This window comes from Oncorhynchus masou, chromosome 12 (genome assembly GCF_036934945.1).
Source record: "Oncorhynchus masou masou isolate Uvic2021 chromosome 12, UVic_Omas_1.1, whole genome shotgun sequence".
Lineage (NCBI taxonomy): Eukaryota > Metazoa > Chordata > Actinopteri > Salmoniformes > Salmonidae > Oncorhynchus > Oncorhynchus masou.
The window spans coordinates 52,059,559-52,074,926 of record NC_088223.1 but is presented as its reverse complement, the minus strand read 5'-3'; the positions used below and the strand labels follow the sequence as shown (position 1 = coordinate 52,074,926).

Below are 15,368 nucleotides of genomic sequence, written 5' to 3'. Positions count from 1 at the left end.
CAAGGACTATTGAATCTCAATAGTGTTTTTGTGGGGTGGGTTTTAATGCGCACGTAGGCGTGCAGGTGGGCACACAACAAGCTCACCTAAAGTGACGCAGCTATAGTACTTTATAAAAGTTGAACTCTGGGTGAAGCATTATTCATACCTGACTCATGAGTCGTTGAAGTCGGGATGTTTTCGGAGCCAACATTTATGCAACTGTTCAAGACAAATAGAATACATTTTTTTCTTTTTTTCTGGAGCTAGTGCAGTATCACTCTTTCTAAGATGTATCAAGATGTAAGTCCATGACTTACAGAATAAATCTATGACTCCCATAATCGTTTGAGTTGATTTCAAGTCTTTATTTCCATGTTCAGGACATTATGAGCAAGCGCAACCCGCGCCTGGTGCCGTACAACCTGCTGGACGAAAAGACCAAGAAGACCAACAGAGACACTGTCTGTGCAGCTGTCCGCACTCTCATCGGCTACGGTTACAACATTGAGCCACCTGACCAGGAGAGCAGTGAGTCTGTCTGTCTGCCAAGTTGTTCATATTTCAGTACTGTACTGAACTAGCTACTAGTCCTGTTAAATACAGCTAGATATACTGTACACGCACATACATATATATACTACTGGTCAAGGGTGCCAATAATTATGTACCTGACTGCTATATATATATATATATCATCTTAATAATGACACCTGTATCTCTGTTTGTGCAAGGTGGTAATGGAGAAGGTCATTCCCGTGGAAATAAGATCCGTGTGTTCCGGGCTGAGAAGTCATATGCGGTGACCCAGGGGAAGTGGTACTTTGAGTTTGAGGCTGTCACCGTGGGGGATATGAGAGTGGGTTGGGCCAGACCCAGTGTCCGCGCTGACACAGAGCTGGGGGCGGATGAGCTCGCCTATGTCTTCAATGGTTTCAAGGTATGGTCAGTGATGAAGGATCTGTTCTGTGTCTGTTTTAGGGAAAACATTTACTAATGTGTCCTACTCTTTGACCTTTGACTTTTCTTTTTTGTAGGCTCAGCGCTGGCATGTGGGCAATGAACCGTTTGGTCGTAGCTGGTTGCCAGGTGACGTGGTAGGCTGTATGATCGACCTGGTAGAGCAGAACATCTTCTTCACCCTGAACGGAGAGATGCTGATCAGCGACTCTGGCTCTGAGATGGCCTTCAAGGACATAGACACAGGAGATGGTGAGTGACTGCTGTGGCAGGTAAATCCTTATAGGTTGGATCTGCTGCCCAAGAGGTGGATAGTATGATTCAGTGTCATTTAAATCTATGCCATTCATTAAACTGTGTCTCTCTTTCTCCAGGCTTTATCCCTGTGTGTAGTCTGGGCCTGTCTCAGGTTGGCCGGCTCAACCTGGGCCAGAACGTCAGCAGCCTGCGCTACTTCACCATCTGTGGCCTGCAGGAGGGTTTTGAGCCTTTCGCCATCAACATGAAGAGAGATATCACCATGTGGTTCAGCAAGAGCCTGCCCCAGTTCATCCCTGTTCCTACAGAACACCCTCACATTGAGGTACAGCATATCTTGTTCAGTTACAGTGGCTCGTTATGCTTAGAAATGACTTCTGTTTCCATATTACATGATCGTAAATTGACAAATGTTAAAGTTAGGTTTCTCTTAGATTTCCACCGTCCCATGTACCCTTTGTAGGTGTCCCGTGTGGATGGGACAGTGGACAGCGCTCCGTGTCTGAAACTGACCCACAAGACCTTCGGCTCTCAGAACGCCAACACAGACCTGCTGTTCCTGAGGCTCAGCATGCCCGTGGAGTTCCACGAGACCTTTAAGGTTATAGCCGGGACCACCCCCCTCACCCGAGCTCTGACCATCCCTGAGGACGAGGTTCTGGAGGTTGACCCCGACTCTGACTTTGAGGTGCTGAAGAAGTCTGCCAGCCGCACAGAGAAAGAGGAGGAGAAGAAGGAGCCCTCTGTGCCTAAGGAGATCCCTGTCAATGAAGGAGGAGAGAACGTGAAAGATGCCTCTACAGAGAAGAGCAAGAAGAAGGGGTCAGTACTGAGCAGGGGTCAGATGGGTAAAGAGAAAGACGGTAGTCTTTGGACAGGCTACAACAACTCTGTTGGAAAAAAGTAGAAAGTGAATGCTGAAAACCAGGATTGGGGTCAATTTGAATTGAAATAAGCCAATTCAGGAAGTGATTTGAATTTAAAATGTGAAAATCAGTTAATTGAGGAATCGTTGAGCACAGATGCCCTTTTTATCCTATTAAACTGGAATTTCAGTTGACTTCCTGAATTGAACTGTAACCATCGTCGTGTTTTCTCAGTCGTCTTGTATAGGAGGTCCTACTCCACTGCCACGTTGTTTGTGTGCCCCTCAGATTCCTGTTCAAGGCCAAGAAGGCAGCTTTCACTCCGCCCCCTGTTGTTCCCACCATGCCCCGCCTGATGGAGGAAGTTGTACCAGACGATCGAGATGACGACGACATCATCCTCAACACCACCACAGTATGACCTTTTTACGTGTGACCTCTTCAGACCCTAGTGTCTAAACCTAACTCTCTGAATGGATAATCACTTCTCTTCACCAGGACATTTTTGGAGTGAGGATTATTATTTGCTGTTTGGTTTAGTTCAATCCATTGTTAAGTCATGTTTTCTGCCCACTTCCTCTGTGTGCAGTACTATTATTCAGTGCGAGTGATTGCGGGACAAGAACCCAGCGGTGTGTGGGTGGGCTGGATCACCCCGGACTACCACCAGTACGACCTGCACTTTGACCTCAGCAAAGTCAGAAATGTCACTGTCACCGTGGGAGATGACAAAGGCAACATCCATGACAGGTGAGACACACACACACACGCACACATACATAAACACACAGAGATATTAAGATATTATCTTAGCGTACTGTTTTCTCTCACCTGTCTCCCTCAGTATGAAGCGCAGTAACTGCTACATGGTGTGGGGAGGGGAGTTCAGCAGCTCCCAGCAGACCCGTGTCAGTCAGGAGGACTTTGTGATTGGCTGCCTTATTGACCTGGACACTGGCCTCATGACTTTCACAGCCAATGGGAAAGAGATCAACACCTTCTACCAGGTGAGATGCTGTATTCACAGTGTAAGAATGTATTTATTTACTCGGAAGCTTGTCACGGGTTAATGGACTTCATGGGAAAAGTACAAACTGCTATGGGCTTCGTCTGTGATACTGGTTGTTTGTTCCAGGTGGAGCCCAACACTAAACTGTTCCCAGCTGTCTTTGTTCTGCCCTCCAGTCAGAACATGCTGCAAGTGGAGCTGGGCAAGCTCAAGGTCAGACTCACAGAGAATCCCTCAAGTACATTTGTCACTGTCTGCTTTTACAGTGTTAACTCATTACTGTCTGCTTTTAAATTGTTATGGATGTGTTTTTTCCCCCTTTAATTCTCTCACTCAACCTATCATGTCACTTCAACGACCACCCTTCTACTCTTCAAAGTGAGTGTTTGTTCTCTCCTCTCGCCGTAGAACATCATGCCCATCTCGGCAGCCATGTTCCGCAGTGAGCGTAAGAACCCGGTCCCCCAGTGTCCTCCCAGGCTGGACGTCCAAATGCTGACCCCAGTCATCTGGAGCCGCATGCCCAACCACTTCCTGTCCCCAGAGACGGGCCGTGTGAACGAGAGGCACGGCTGGGTGGTGGAGTGTAGAGAGCCTCTCACCATGATGGCCCTGCACATCCCTGAAGAGAACAGGTCAGAACACGGCCACATTTACTGACCTCTAAGCAGAGGATTATTGTATTTGATGAACTGATTATCAAGTAATCAAGAATGGTAGCTATTGTTCATATGTTGAGAACATACAAATACTTCAGAAAGTATTAATACCCCTTGACTTATTACACGTAAATTAAATATTTTATTCTCACCCATCTACCTACAATACTCAATAATGACAAAGTGAAAACATGTTTTTAGGAATGTTTTCAACTGTAATTAAAATATAATACATAAATATCTCATTTGCATAAGTATTCACACCCCTGAGTCAATACATGTTAGAATCCCAGTGTCTGGTTGAAAGCAGACTGAAGCAGGTTTTCCTCTAGGTTTTTGTGTGTGCTTAGCTCTGTTTCTATTATATCCTGAAACACTCCCCAGTCCTTAACGAATACAGCCACCACTGTGCTTGAAAATATGGAGTGTTTTATTGGATTTGCCCCAAACATTATACATTTTTTGCAAAATAGGATTCATGTTTTGGAATATTTGTATTATGTACAGGCTTCCTTCTTTTCACTCTGTCAATTAGGTTAATATTGTGGAATAACTACAATGTTGTTGATCCATTTTCTCATCTATCACAGCCATTAATGTAACTGTTTTAAAGTCACCATTGGCCTCATGGCAAAAATCCCTGAGCGTTCCTCTCTGGAAGGACCCTTTGTACAGGTGTATTAATATACCATCCAAAGTGTAATTAATAACTTCACCATGCTCAAAGGGATATTCATTGTCTGTTATTTAAAATATCAAAAAATCTTATTTTTATATGCTATTTTTAGACCTTATAGCTAGAACAGCCATCAGAAGCTAGCCATCAGATGCTAACCAGCTAATAGCTACTAGCTATTAATCATCGTTAGCCACTGCTAGCGGCCTTTACCTTTAGCTCAGACACCAGCCACTTTTAGCCTGGATAATACCCACCAGTCTGCACAGCGTGATATCATCCCTGATCGTACCGGACTGCTTTTCTCTACTACATCACCAGATTCCTGCCGTAAGCTCTGGATCATTACTCCAGATCATCGCAGCTAGCTAGCTGCTACCGAGTGGCCCAGCCCCGAAGCTAGCCTTGAGCCAGGCCCATCTCCTGGCCTGCTCAGTGGACCCTATGATCACTCGGCTACACAGCTGATGCCTCCCGAGCTCTTCACTAACACTACTAGAAGTCACTATATCACCGGATTCCTGCCGTAAGCTCTGGACCTTTGCATCGGTTCATCACAGCTAGCTAGCTGCTACCGAGTGGCTATAGTGGCTAACGCCCTTGTCCCGAAGCTAGCACCAGTTAGCCTCGAGCCAGGCTCATCTCCCGGCTTGCAAACAAAATTACTCCAACTACAATACCTCTTTTGCCAATTGGCCTGGACCCTTTGTCGACACGGAGCCCCGCCGATCCATCACGAGTGGTCTGCCGATGTAATTCCGTCCATTGTGCCCTTAATCGGCCTATGCCGGACGTCGGTGAAAACGCTTCTGCTAGCCCCGACCTGCTATTTTTTTGAAGGCCGTGTCTCCTGCTTGCTAGCGTTAGAACGACGATCTAACGGCTTCCCTGTTTCATCTATTACTGCTCACTGGACCTGGCTATATACTGTAGCTGATGCCTGCTGGACTGTTCATTAATCACGGTACTCCATTTAGTTTATTTTGTTTATCTGTCAGCCCCAGCCTTGAACTCAGGCCCTGTGTGTAGTTAACTGACCCTCTCTGCCCATTCATCGCCATATATGAAACTGCATATAAACTCTTATTCCATAAATTAACTTGAAATGCTATCTGGCCGTGAATCGAGTCCAGCCAAATGTGTGCGCCCAAATCTCTACGCTGTCTGTACATTTTTGTCTAGCTAGCTTTCCCAATCAACACCTGTGATTGCTTTATGCCTTACTTTATGTCTCTCTAATGTCAATATGCCTTGTATATTGTTGTTTAGGGTAGTTGTCATTGTTTTTATTTTACTGCGGAGCCCCTAGCCCCACTCCACATTCCTCAGATACAGTACCTATTTTGCCCCACCTCCCACACATGCCGTGACCTCCGCTAGCATAACTAGTGCCTCCAGAGATGCAACCTCTCTCATCATCACTCAATGCCTAGGTTACCCTCAACTGTACACGCATCCTACCATACCCTTGTCTGTACATTATGCCCTGAATCTATTCTACCACGCCCAGAAATCTACTCCTTTTATTCTCTGTCCCCAATGCACTAGACGACCAGTTTTGATAGCCTTTAGCCTTACCCTCATCCTACTCCTCTTCTGTTCCTTGGGTGATGTAGAGGTTAACCCAGGCCCTGTGTGTCCGAAGGCGCTCTCATTTGTTGACTTCTGTAACCGTAAATGCCTTGGTTTCATGCATGTTAACATAAGAAGCCTCCTTCCTAAGTTTGTTTTACTCACTGCTTTAGCACACACCGCCAACCCTGATGGCATTGCCGTGTCTGAATCCTGGCTTAGGAAGGCCACCAAAAATCCTGAAATTTCCATCCCTAACTATAACATCCTCCGACAAGATAGAACTGCCAAAGGGGGAGGAGTTGCAATCTACTGCCGATATAGCGTGACGGGTTCTGTCATACTTTCCAGGTCTATGCCTAAACAGTTAGAGCTTCTAATTTAAAAAATGTATCTCTCCAGAAATAAGTCTCACTGTTGCCGCCTGTAATAGACCCCCCTCAGCTCCCAACTGTGCCCTGGATACCATATGTGAATTGATTAGCCCAAACATCTATCTTCAGAGTTCGTTCTGCTAGTTGATTTAAACTGGGATATGCTTAACACCCCGGCCGTCCTACAATCTAAGCTATATGCCCTCAATCTCACACAAATTATCAAGGAACCCACCAGGTACAACCCTAAATCCATAAACATGGCCACCCTCATAGATATTATCCTGACCAACTTGCCCTCCAAATACAACTCTGCTGTTTTCAATCAGGATCTCAGTAATCACTGCCTCATTGCCTGCATATGTTATGGGTTTGCGGTCAAACGACCACCCCTCATCACTGTCAAACGCTCCCAAAAACACTTTGGCGAACAGGCCTTTCTAATCGACCTGGCCCGGGTATCCTGGAAGGATATTGACCTCATCCAGTCAGTAGAGGATGCCTGGTTGTTCTTTAAAAGTAATTTCCTCACCATCTTAAATAAGCATGCCCCTTTCAAAAAATTGAGAACTAAGAACAGATATAGCTCTTGGTTCACTCCAGACCTGACTCCCCTCAACCAGCATAAAAACATCCTGTTTCCTACTGGCTACCCCAACGCCGGACAACAGCTCCGCATCCCCCGCAGCTTCTTGCCAAATCCCCCCCAGCTTCTCCTTCACCCAAATCCAGATAGCAGATGTTCTGAAAGAGTTGCAAAACGTGGACCCGTACAAATCAGCTGGACCCTCTCTTTCTGAAATGATCTGCCGCCATTGTTGCGACCCCTATTACTATTCTGTTCAAACTCTCTTTCGTATCGTCCGAGATTCCTAAAGATTGGAAAGCTGCCGCGGTCATCCCCCTCTTCAAAGGGGGTGACACTCTAGACCCAAACTGTTACAGACCTATATCCATCCTGCCCTGCCTTTCCAAAGTCATCGAAAGCCAAGTTAACAAACTGACCATTTCGAATCCCACCGCAACACCTCCGCTGTGCAATCCGGTTTCCGAGCTGGTCACGGGTGCACCTCAGCCATGCTCAAGGTATCAAACAATATCATAACCGCCATCGATAAAAGACAGTACTGTGCAGCCGTCTTCATCGACCTGGCCAAGGCTTTCGACTCTGTCAATCACCGTATTCTTATCGGCAGAATCAACAGCCTTGCTTTCTCAAATGACTGCCTCGCCTGGTTCACCAACTACTTCTTAGATTGAGTTCAGTGTGTCAAATCGAAGGGCCTGTTGTCCGGACCACTGGCAATCTCTATGGAGGTACCACAGGGTTCAATTCCTGTGCCGACTCTTTTCTCTGTATATATCAATGATGTCGCTCTTGCTGCTGGTGATTCCTTGATCCACCTCTATGCAGACGACATCATTCTGTATACATCCGACCCTTCTTTGGACACTGTGTTAACAAACCTCCAAACAAGCTTCAATACCATACAACACTCCTTCCGTGGCCTCCAACTGCTCTTAAATGCAAGTAAAACTAAATGCATGCTTTTCAACCGATCGCTGCCTTCAATCGCCTGCTTGACGAGCATCACTACTCTGGATGGTTCTGACTTAGAATATGTGGACAACTATAAATACCTAGGTGTCTGGCTAGACTGTAAACTCTCATTCCAGACTCATATTAAATATCTCCAATCCAAAGTGAAATCTAGAACCGGCTTCCTATTTCGCAACAAAGCCTCCATCACTCATGCTGCCAAACATACTCTCGTAAAACTGTCTATCCTACCGATCCTCGCCTCGGCGATGTCATTTACAAGATAGCCTCCAACACTCTTCAGCAAACTGGATAAAGTCTATCACAGTGCCATCCATTTTGTCACCAAAGCCCCATATACCACCCACCACTGCGACCTGTATGCTCTCGTCAGCTGGACCTTGCTACATATTCATCACCAGGTCCACTGACTCCAGGTCACCTACCATAACAACACCCACCCGTAGCACGTGCTCCAGCAGGTATATCTCACTAGTCATCCCCAAAGCCAACACCTCCTTTGGCCGCTTTTCCTTCCAGTTCTCTGCTGCAAATGACTGGAACGAATTTCAAAAATCGCTGAAGTTTGAGACTTATCTCCCTCACTAACTTTAAGCATCAGCTATCTGAGCAGCTCACCGATTGCTGCAGCTGTACACAGCCCATCTGCAAAGAGCCCATCCAACTACCTACCTCATCCCCAAATGGTTTCTATTTACTTTTTTTGCTCTTTTGCACACCAGTATTTCTAGTTGTACATCATCATCTGAATATCTATCACTCCAGTGGTAATTTGCTAAATTGTAATTACTTTGCTACTATGTATTGCCTTACCTCCTTACTCCATTTGCACACACTGAATATAGATTTTTTCTATTGTGTTATTGACTGTACTTTTGTTTATTCCATGTGGAACTGTGTTGTTTTTGTCGCACTGCTTTGCTTTATCTTGGCCAGGTCGCAGTTGTAAATGACAACTTGTTCTCAACTAGCCTACCTGGTTAAATAAAGGTGAAATAACAAAATTAAATGGGTTCCCTTCTTTGCGAGGCATTGGAAGACCTCCCTGGTCTTTGTGGTTGAATCTGTCTTTGAAATTCACTGCTCGACCGAGGTACCTTGCAGATAAGTGTATGTGTGTAGTACAGAGATGAGGTAGTCATTCAAAAACACACACAGAGTGAGTCCATGCAACTTATTATGTGATTTGTTAAGCATATTTTTAGTCCTGAACTTATTTAGGCTTGCCATAACAAAGAGGTTAAATATTTGTTATTTATTTAACCTTTTATTTAACTAGGCAAGTCAGTTAAGAGCAAATTCTTATTTACAATGACGGCCTACCCCGGCAAAACCCTAACCCAGACGACATTGGGCCAATTGTGCGCCGCCCTATGGGACTCCCAGTCACAGCCGGTTGTGATACAGCCTGGAATCGAACCAGCGTCTGTAGTGATGCCTCTAACACTGAGATGCAGTGCCTTAGACTACTGCACAACTTGTGAGCCAATACTTATTAACTCAGAGCTTTCAGCTTTTCATTTTTAATTAATTTGTAAAGATGTAATTCCACTTTGACATTATAGGGTATTGTGTGTAGGCCAGTGACCAAAGCATCTCAATTCAATCCATTTTAAATTCAGACTGGAAAACAACAAAATGTGGAAAAAGTCAAGGGGTGTGAATACTTTCTGAAGGCACTGCAGCTTTTAACAAAGATCACATGATTGGTTGATTGTTGATTTCAGTGTTTGCTATAGTATTGGAAAATAAATATAACCAATAGCCACCCACTCTGGCTCTGATGCAATAGATTTGTCAATCTATACTGCCTTGTGCCATACAGTTCTCTCCCTCTGTCCCATCTAGATGTATTGACGTCCTGGAGCTGTCGGAGCGTATGGACCTGCTGAAGTTCCACTACCACACTCTGAAATTGTACGGCTCGGTCTGTGCTCTGGGGAACAACCGCGTGGCTCACGCCCTATGCAGTCATGTTGATGAGTCCCAGCTGTTCTACGCCATAGAGAACACCTACCTGCCTGGACCAATGAGGAGCGGCTACTACGACCTGCTCATCAGCATGCACCTGGAGTCGGCCAAGAGGAACCGCCTCATGACCAACAAGGAGTTCATCGTGCCCATGACAGACGAGACGCGCAGCATTAACCTCTACTCAGACACTGACAACTCCCATGCTTTACCAGGGGTGGGCCTCACTACCTGCCTGCGCCCCAAACTCCACTTCTCCCCCACTGGCTTTGTGGGGACAGACCTGGACATCTACACCCTCAGCCCATTCATCCCCTTACAGGTAAAAAGCCTCAGGCCGATGAAAGGAGAGCGGAAGGGTTTTCTGTTTGAACTGACCAATGGTGATTCATGTCTTTCTTTCTCCTGTAGGTGCTGAAGGCGAAGGCCCTGACCATGCTGACAGAAGCTGTACAAGACGGTGGTCAGGCCATGAGGGATCCTGTAGGAGGCAGTGTTGAGTTCCACTTTGTCCCCATCCTCAAGCTCATCAGCACCCTGCTCATCATGGGCGTGTTTGAGAATGAAGATGTCAAGCACATCCTAAAGATGATTGAGCCCACGGTGTTCAGTGGAGAGGCAGAGGCTGCTGCAGAAGAAGCAGAAGCCACAGCCAAGGGCGCGGGGAGCCAAACGCTGGCGCTCAAAGAAGGGGGGGAGGAGGTGAAGGAGGAAGAGGAGGGAGCAGTGGAGAGTGGACATGAAACAGAAATGGAGGACGAGGGGATGGATGAGGAAGATGAGGAACTGGAGGCAGAGCTGGAGGAGCTGGTAGAAAAAGAGGAAGAGGAGGACGGAGAGAAAGTGGATGGAGAGAAAGGTGCTGAGGAGACAGAGAAGGAGGCGACGCCTGGAGAGGCAGACGGAGAAGCAGAAGAACAAGTAGGTCTGGAAGAGGGATTACTGCACATGAAGCTGCCAGAGTCTGTCAAGCTACAGGTTGGTGTGTGTCTCTTATCACTTCACTGTAACTTTCAAAATCCTCCCAAGTTTGACCAATTATACGAATCAATATTGCTACATCTCATCTCTTTTCCTTTCTGTATGTCAGATGTGCACTCTGCTTCAGTATTTCTGTGACTGTGAGTTGCGCCACAGGGTAGAGGCCATCATAGCTTTCTCAGACCAGTTTGTGAGCCAGGTGCAGGCCAACCAGAGAGCCCGCTACAACGAGCTCATGCTGGCGTTCACCATGAGTGCTGCCGAGACGGCCCGCAAGACCCGCGAGTTCCGCTCCCCACCGCAGGAGCAGGTATCTTCAGCCTCAGAGTACTGTCCCACTTTTAACAGTACATGAACGGTGACAACAACGTGTTGTCTTTCTCCTGCAGGTCAACATGCTGATGAACTTTAAGAGCATTGCGGAGGATGAGGAGTGTCCTGTGCCTGATGAGGTCCGCGATGCCCTGCTGTCTTTTCACAAGAACCTGCTTGCTCACTGCGGTCAGTCAAACTAATTCAGTACTTATATCGCCAAATGTAACTTAGAACGTCACTTATATACATGTATATAGCCTAAATTTGAGGTGAGCAGCTAGTGTCAATGGTCTTTCATCCCTCATGTCACCTTCAGGAGTACACATTGAAGAGGAAGAGGTGGAGGAGGAGTTGGATATGTCTCTCAAAGGACGACTCTTCAGAATTTTGGACAAGTTGAGGCACCTTCGCAAGAAGAAGGTAGAGGAGGAGCCAGAACCTGTAGAAGAGACCAAACCCAGTGAGTCTCACTCTTTATCACTCGTCCCACTGAAAAACAGTCAAATCAAGCCAACGATGTACCTTCAATGCCAGAAGACAATCTGAATGGTTGATTGATTTGATTTTGTTTATTGGATAATTATGTTTATTGGATAACTTTTTGGGCGACCTGACCAAATTCACATACAGTTGAAGTCGGAAGTTTACATAAACTGCTCCAGAAATTTATTGTTACAAGTCGGTTAGGACATCTACTTTGTGCATGACACAAGTAAATTTTTCAACAATTGTTTACAAACAGATTATTTCTCTTAAAATGGTCACGCCCTGACCTTAGAGAGCCGTTTTATTTCTCTATTTGGTTAGGTAAGGGTGTGATCTGGGGTGGGCATTCTGTGTTGCATTCTGCAGCTGTCTATCGTTGTCTCTGATTGGGGATCATACTTAGGCAGCCCTTTTTCCCACTTTCTGTTGTGGGATCTTGTTTTTGTTAGTTGCTGGTTTAGCGCTACATTACTTTACGTGTCGTTTATCTTTCTTGTTTTTTTGGGTTGTTCATTTAATAAATTGAAAATGTACACCTACCACGCTGCGCCTTGGTCTCATTCCGACAAGAGTCGTAACAAAAATTCAGTGGGTCAGAAGTTTACATACACTAAGTTGACTGTGCCTTTAAACAGGTTTGAAAGTTCCAGGAAATGATGTCATGCCTTTAGAAGCATCTGATAGACTAATTGACATCATTTGAGTCAATTGGAGGTGTACCGGTGGATGTATTTCAAGGCCTACCTTTAAACTCAGTGCCTCTTTGCTTGACATCATGGGAAAATCAGCCAAGACATCAGAAAAATAATTGTAGACCTCCTCCAAGTCTGGTTCATCCATGGGAGCATTTTCCAAATGCCTGAAAGTACTACGTTCATCTGTACAAACAATAGTAAGCAAGTATAAACACCATAGGACCACGCAGCCGTCGTAACGCTCAGGATGGAGATGCGTTCTGTCTCCTATAGATGAACGTACTTTGGTATGAAAAGTGCAAATCAATCCCAGAACAACAGCAAAGCGTCTTGTGAAGATGCTGGAGGAAATAGGTACTAAAGTATCTATATCCACAGTAAAACGAGTCCTGTATCGACATAACCTGAAAGGCCGCTCAACAAGGAAGAAGCCACTGCTCCAAAACCGCCATATAAAAGCTAGAATACGGTTTGCAAATGCACATGGGGACAAAGATTGTACTTTCGTCTGATGAAACAAAAATATAACTGTTTGGCCATAATGACCATTTTGTGAGGAAGAAGGGGGAGGCTTGCAAGCCAAAGAACACCATCCCAACCGTGAAGCACAATGTTGGCAGGATCATGTTGTGGGGGTGCTTAGCTGCAGGAGGGACTGGTGCACTTCACAAAACAGATGGCACAATGAGGAAGGAAAATGATGTGGATATATTGAAGCAACATCTCAAGATATCAGCCAGGAAGTTAAAGCTTGGTCGCAAATGGATCTTCCAAGTGGACAATGACCCCAAGCATACTTCCAAAGTTGTGGCAAAATGGCTTAAGGACAACAAAGTCAAGGTATTGGAGTGGCCATCACAAAGCCCTGACCTCAATCCTATAGAAAATGTGTGGGCAGGACTGAAAGTGTGTGCGAGCAAGGAAGCCTACAAACCTGACTCAGTTACACCAGCTCTGTCAGGAGGAATGGGCCAAAATTCACCCAAATTATTGTGGGAAGCTTGTGGAAGGCTACCCGAAACATTTCACCCAAGTTCAACAATTCACCCCATGCTAACAAATACTAATTGCGAGTATGTAAACTTCTGACCCACTGGGAATGTGATGAAAGAAATAAAAGCTGAAATCAATCATTCTCTCTGCTATTATTCTGACATTTCACATTCTTAAAACAAGGTGGTGATCCTCACTGACCTGAGACAGGGAATTTTTACTTGGATTAAATGTCAGGAATTGTGAAAAACTGAGTTTAAATGTATTTGGCTAAGGTGTATGTAAACTTCCGACTTCAACTGTAAGTTTAGTGTTTGCGTCTATTACTTTTGATTTTGTACACTAGCTTCAAACAGCTGCAAATAAATAAAAAATTGGTTATTGAAAAGATATTTCGCAGTGTTTTACGATGATTCTCTAGACTCTGAGTGCTTATTTTGTCACATTAACTGACATTTGGTGAGCTATTCGAATTTTAGCAACCAGCAAATGGCATAGCGATTCCTGCATATATCACCTTTAAAAGCAGTAGGCTGCTCCAGCTGGAGACAACATTACAAAATTGAAATGTCAGTCTAGTCATGGGATAATTTCATTCGGTTTCAACAATCAATCAATCAAGTGATGCCTCTTTTTTATAACCTCCCCTTTCTCTCTTCCAGGCACCCTCCAGGAGCTCATTTCCCACACTATGATCCACTGGGCCCAGGAGTCGTTCATCCAGAACCCTGAGCTGGTGCGTCTTATGTTCAGCCTGCTGCACCGTCAGTATGACGGGCTGGGGGAGCTGATCCGGGCTCTGCCCAAGGCCTACACCATCAACGCCATCTCCATAAAGGATACCATGGACCTGCTGGAGTGCCTGGGACAGATCCGCTCGCTGCTCATCGTCCAGATGGGCCCCGAGGAGGAGAGACTCATGATCCAGAGCATCGGGTCAGTAGTACACAGTAGACCAGTAAAATAATTTACTATACAGAGAACTGGATGGATTGAGGAGGAACTGAGAGTCAACATGAGCCTTCTCTCTCCGTCAGAAACATCATGAGCAACAAAGTGTTTTATCAGCACCCCAACCTGATGCGAGCGCTGGGCATGCACGAGACTGTCATGGAGGTGATGGTCAACGTGCTGGGTGGTGGCGACTCCAAGGTAAAGTGGTTACTTGGCTCATAACAACAGGATCAATGCTTGGCTGAACATGGGAATGCGTTAAATGTTATTACACCGTAGTCAGTGGATTGCATGTGTTCCTCCGCAGGAAATCAGATTCCCTCGCATGGTCACCAACTGCTGTCGTTTCCTGTGCTACTTCTGTCGTATCAGTCGCCAGAACCAGCGTTCCATGTTCGACCACCTCAGCTACCTGCTACAGAACAGTGGCATTGGCCTTGGTGAGGGACATTGATATCTTCCAATTTGGCTCATTCATCCCCCACCTCTCCCCTGTAACCATTCCCCACATCGTTGCTGTAAATGAGAACGTGTTCTCAGTCAACTTACCTGGTAAAGTAAGGGTTAAATCAAAAATCTTCTGCCAATACAAGTTTGTATTCTTATAAGGTTAGGTTGACATAATCCCTCTAAAGGCAGAATAGTTTTGCTGTGTGTTGGGACTGAACATGTCATGGATGTCTTTCAGGAATGCGTGGCTCCACCCCTCTAGACGTGGCTGCAGCATCCTGCATTGACAACAATGAGCTGGCTCTGGCTCTACAGGAACAAGACCTTGAGAAGGTTGGACAGCCTCAACAAACACGTGCAGTTTCTCTGATGCGGTCGCATATAGCACATTGGTCATCTCTCTTTCTGCCTCTTTTATCCTGTGTTTTTCCTCCCAGGTGGTGAAGTACCTCGCAGGCTGTGGGCTCCAGAGCTGTCCCCAGCTCCTGGCTAAGGGTTACCCTGACATTGGCTGGAACCCGTGTGGCGGGGAGAAATACCTGGACTTCCTCCGCTTCGCTGTCTTCGTCAATGGTCTGTGTTTTGCGGACCTCGTAATGGAATACACTA

At 45.8% G+C, this 15,368-nt stretch overlaps 1 protein-coding gene across 1 annotated transcript in view; it reads left to right on the top strand.

Moving 5' to 3' along the window:
* Positions 1-15,368, top strand: part of LOC135550359 (ryanodine receptor 1-like) — a 71,173-nt gene that overhangs the window by 13,523 nt on the left and 42,282 nt on the right. The window contains exons 26-45 of the mRNA XM_064981077.1: positions 363-510; positions 714-919; positions 1,017-1,191; positions 1,314-1,522; positions 1,661-2,019; positions 2,352-2,478; positions 2,653-2,813; positions 2,908-3,070; positions 3,199-3,285; positions 3,481-3,707; positions 9,763-10,207; positions 10,297-10,863; positions 10,976-11,176; positions 11,256-11,367; positions 11,498-11,641; positions 14,018-14,291; positions 14,393-14,507; positions 14,617-14,749; positions 14,998-15,092; positions 15,197-15,332. Coding sequence (XP_064837149.1) covers positions 363-510; positions 714-919; positions 1,017-1,191; positions 1,314-1,522; positions 1,661-2,019; positions 2,352-2,478; positions 2,653-2,813; positions 2,908-3,070; positions 3,199-3,285; positions 3,481-3,707; positions 9,763-10,207; positions 10,297-10,863; positions 10,976-11,176; positions 11,256-11,367; positions 11,498-11,641; positions 14,018-14,291; positions 14,393-14,507; positions 14,617-14,749; positions 14,998-15,092; positions 15,197-15,332 — 4,084 coding nt within the window. The remainder of the gene's footprint in view (positions 1-362; positions 511-713; positions 920-1,016; positions 1,192-1,313; positions 1,523-1,660; positions 2,020-2,351; positions 2,479-2,652; positions 2,814-2,907; positions 3,071-3,198; positions 3,286-3,480; positions 3,708-9,762; positions 10,208-10,296; positions 10,864-10,975; positions 11,177-11,255; positions 11,368-11,497; positions 11,642-14,017; positions 14,292-14,392; positions 14,508-14,616; positions 14,750-14,997; positions 15,093-15,196; positions 15,333-15,368) is intronic.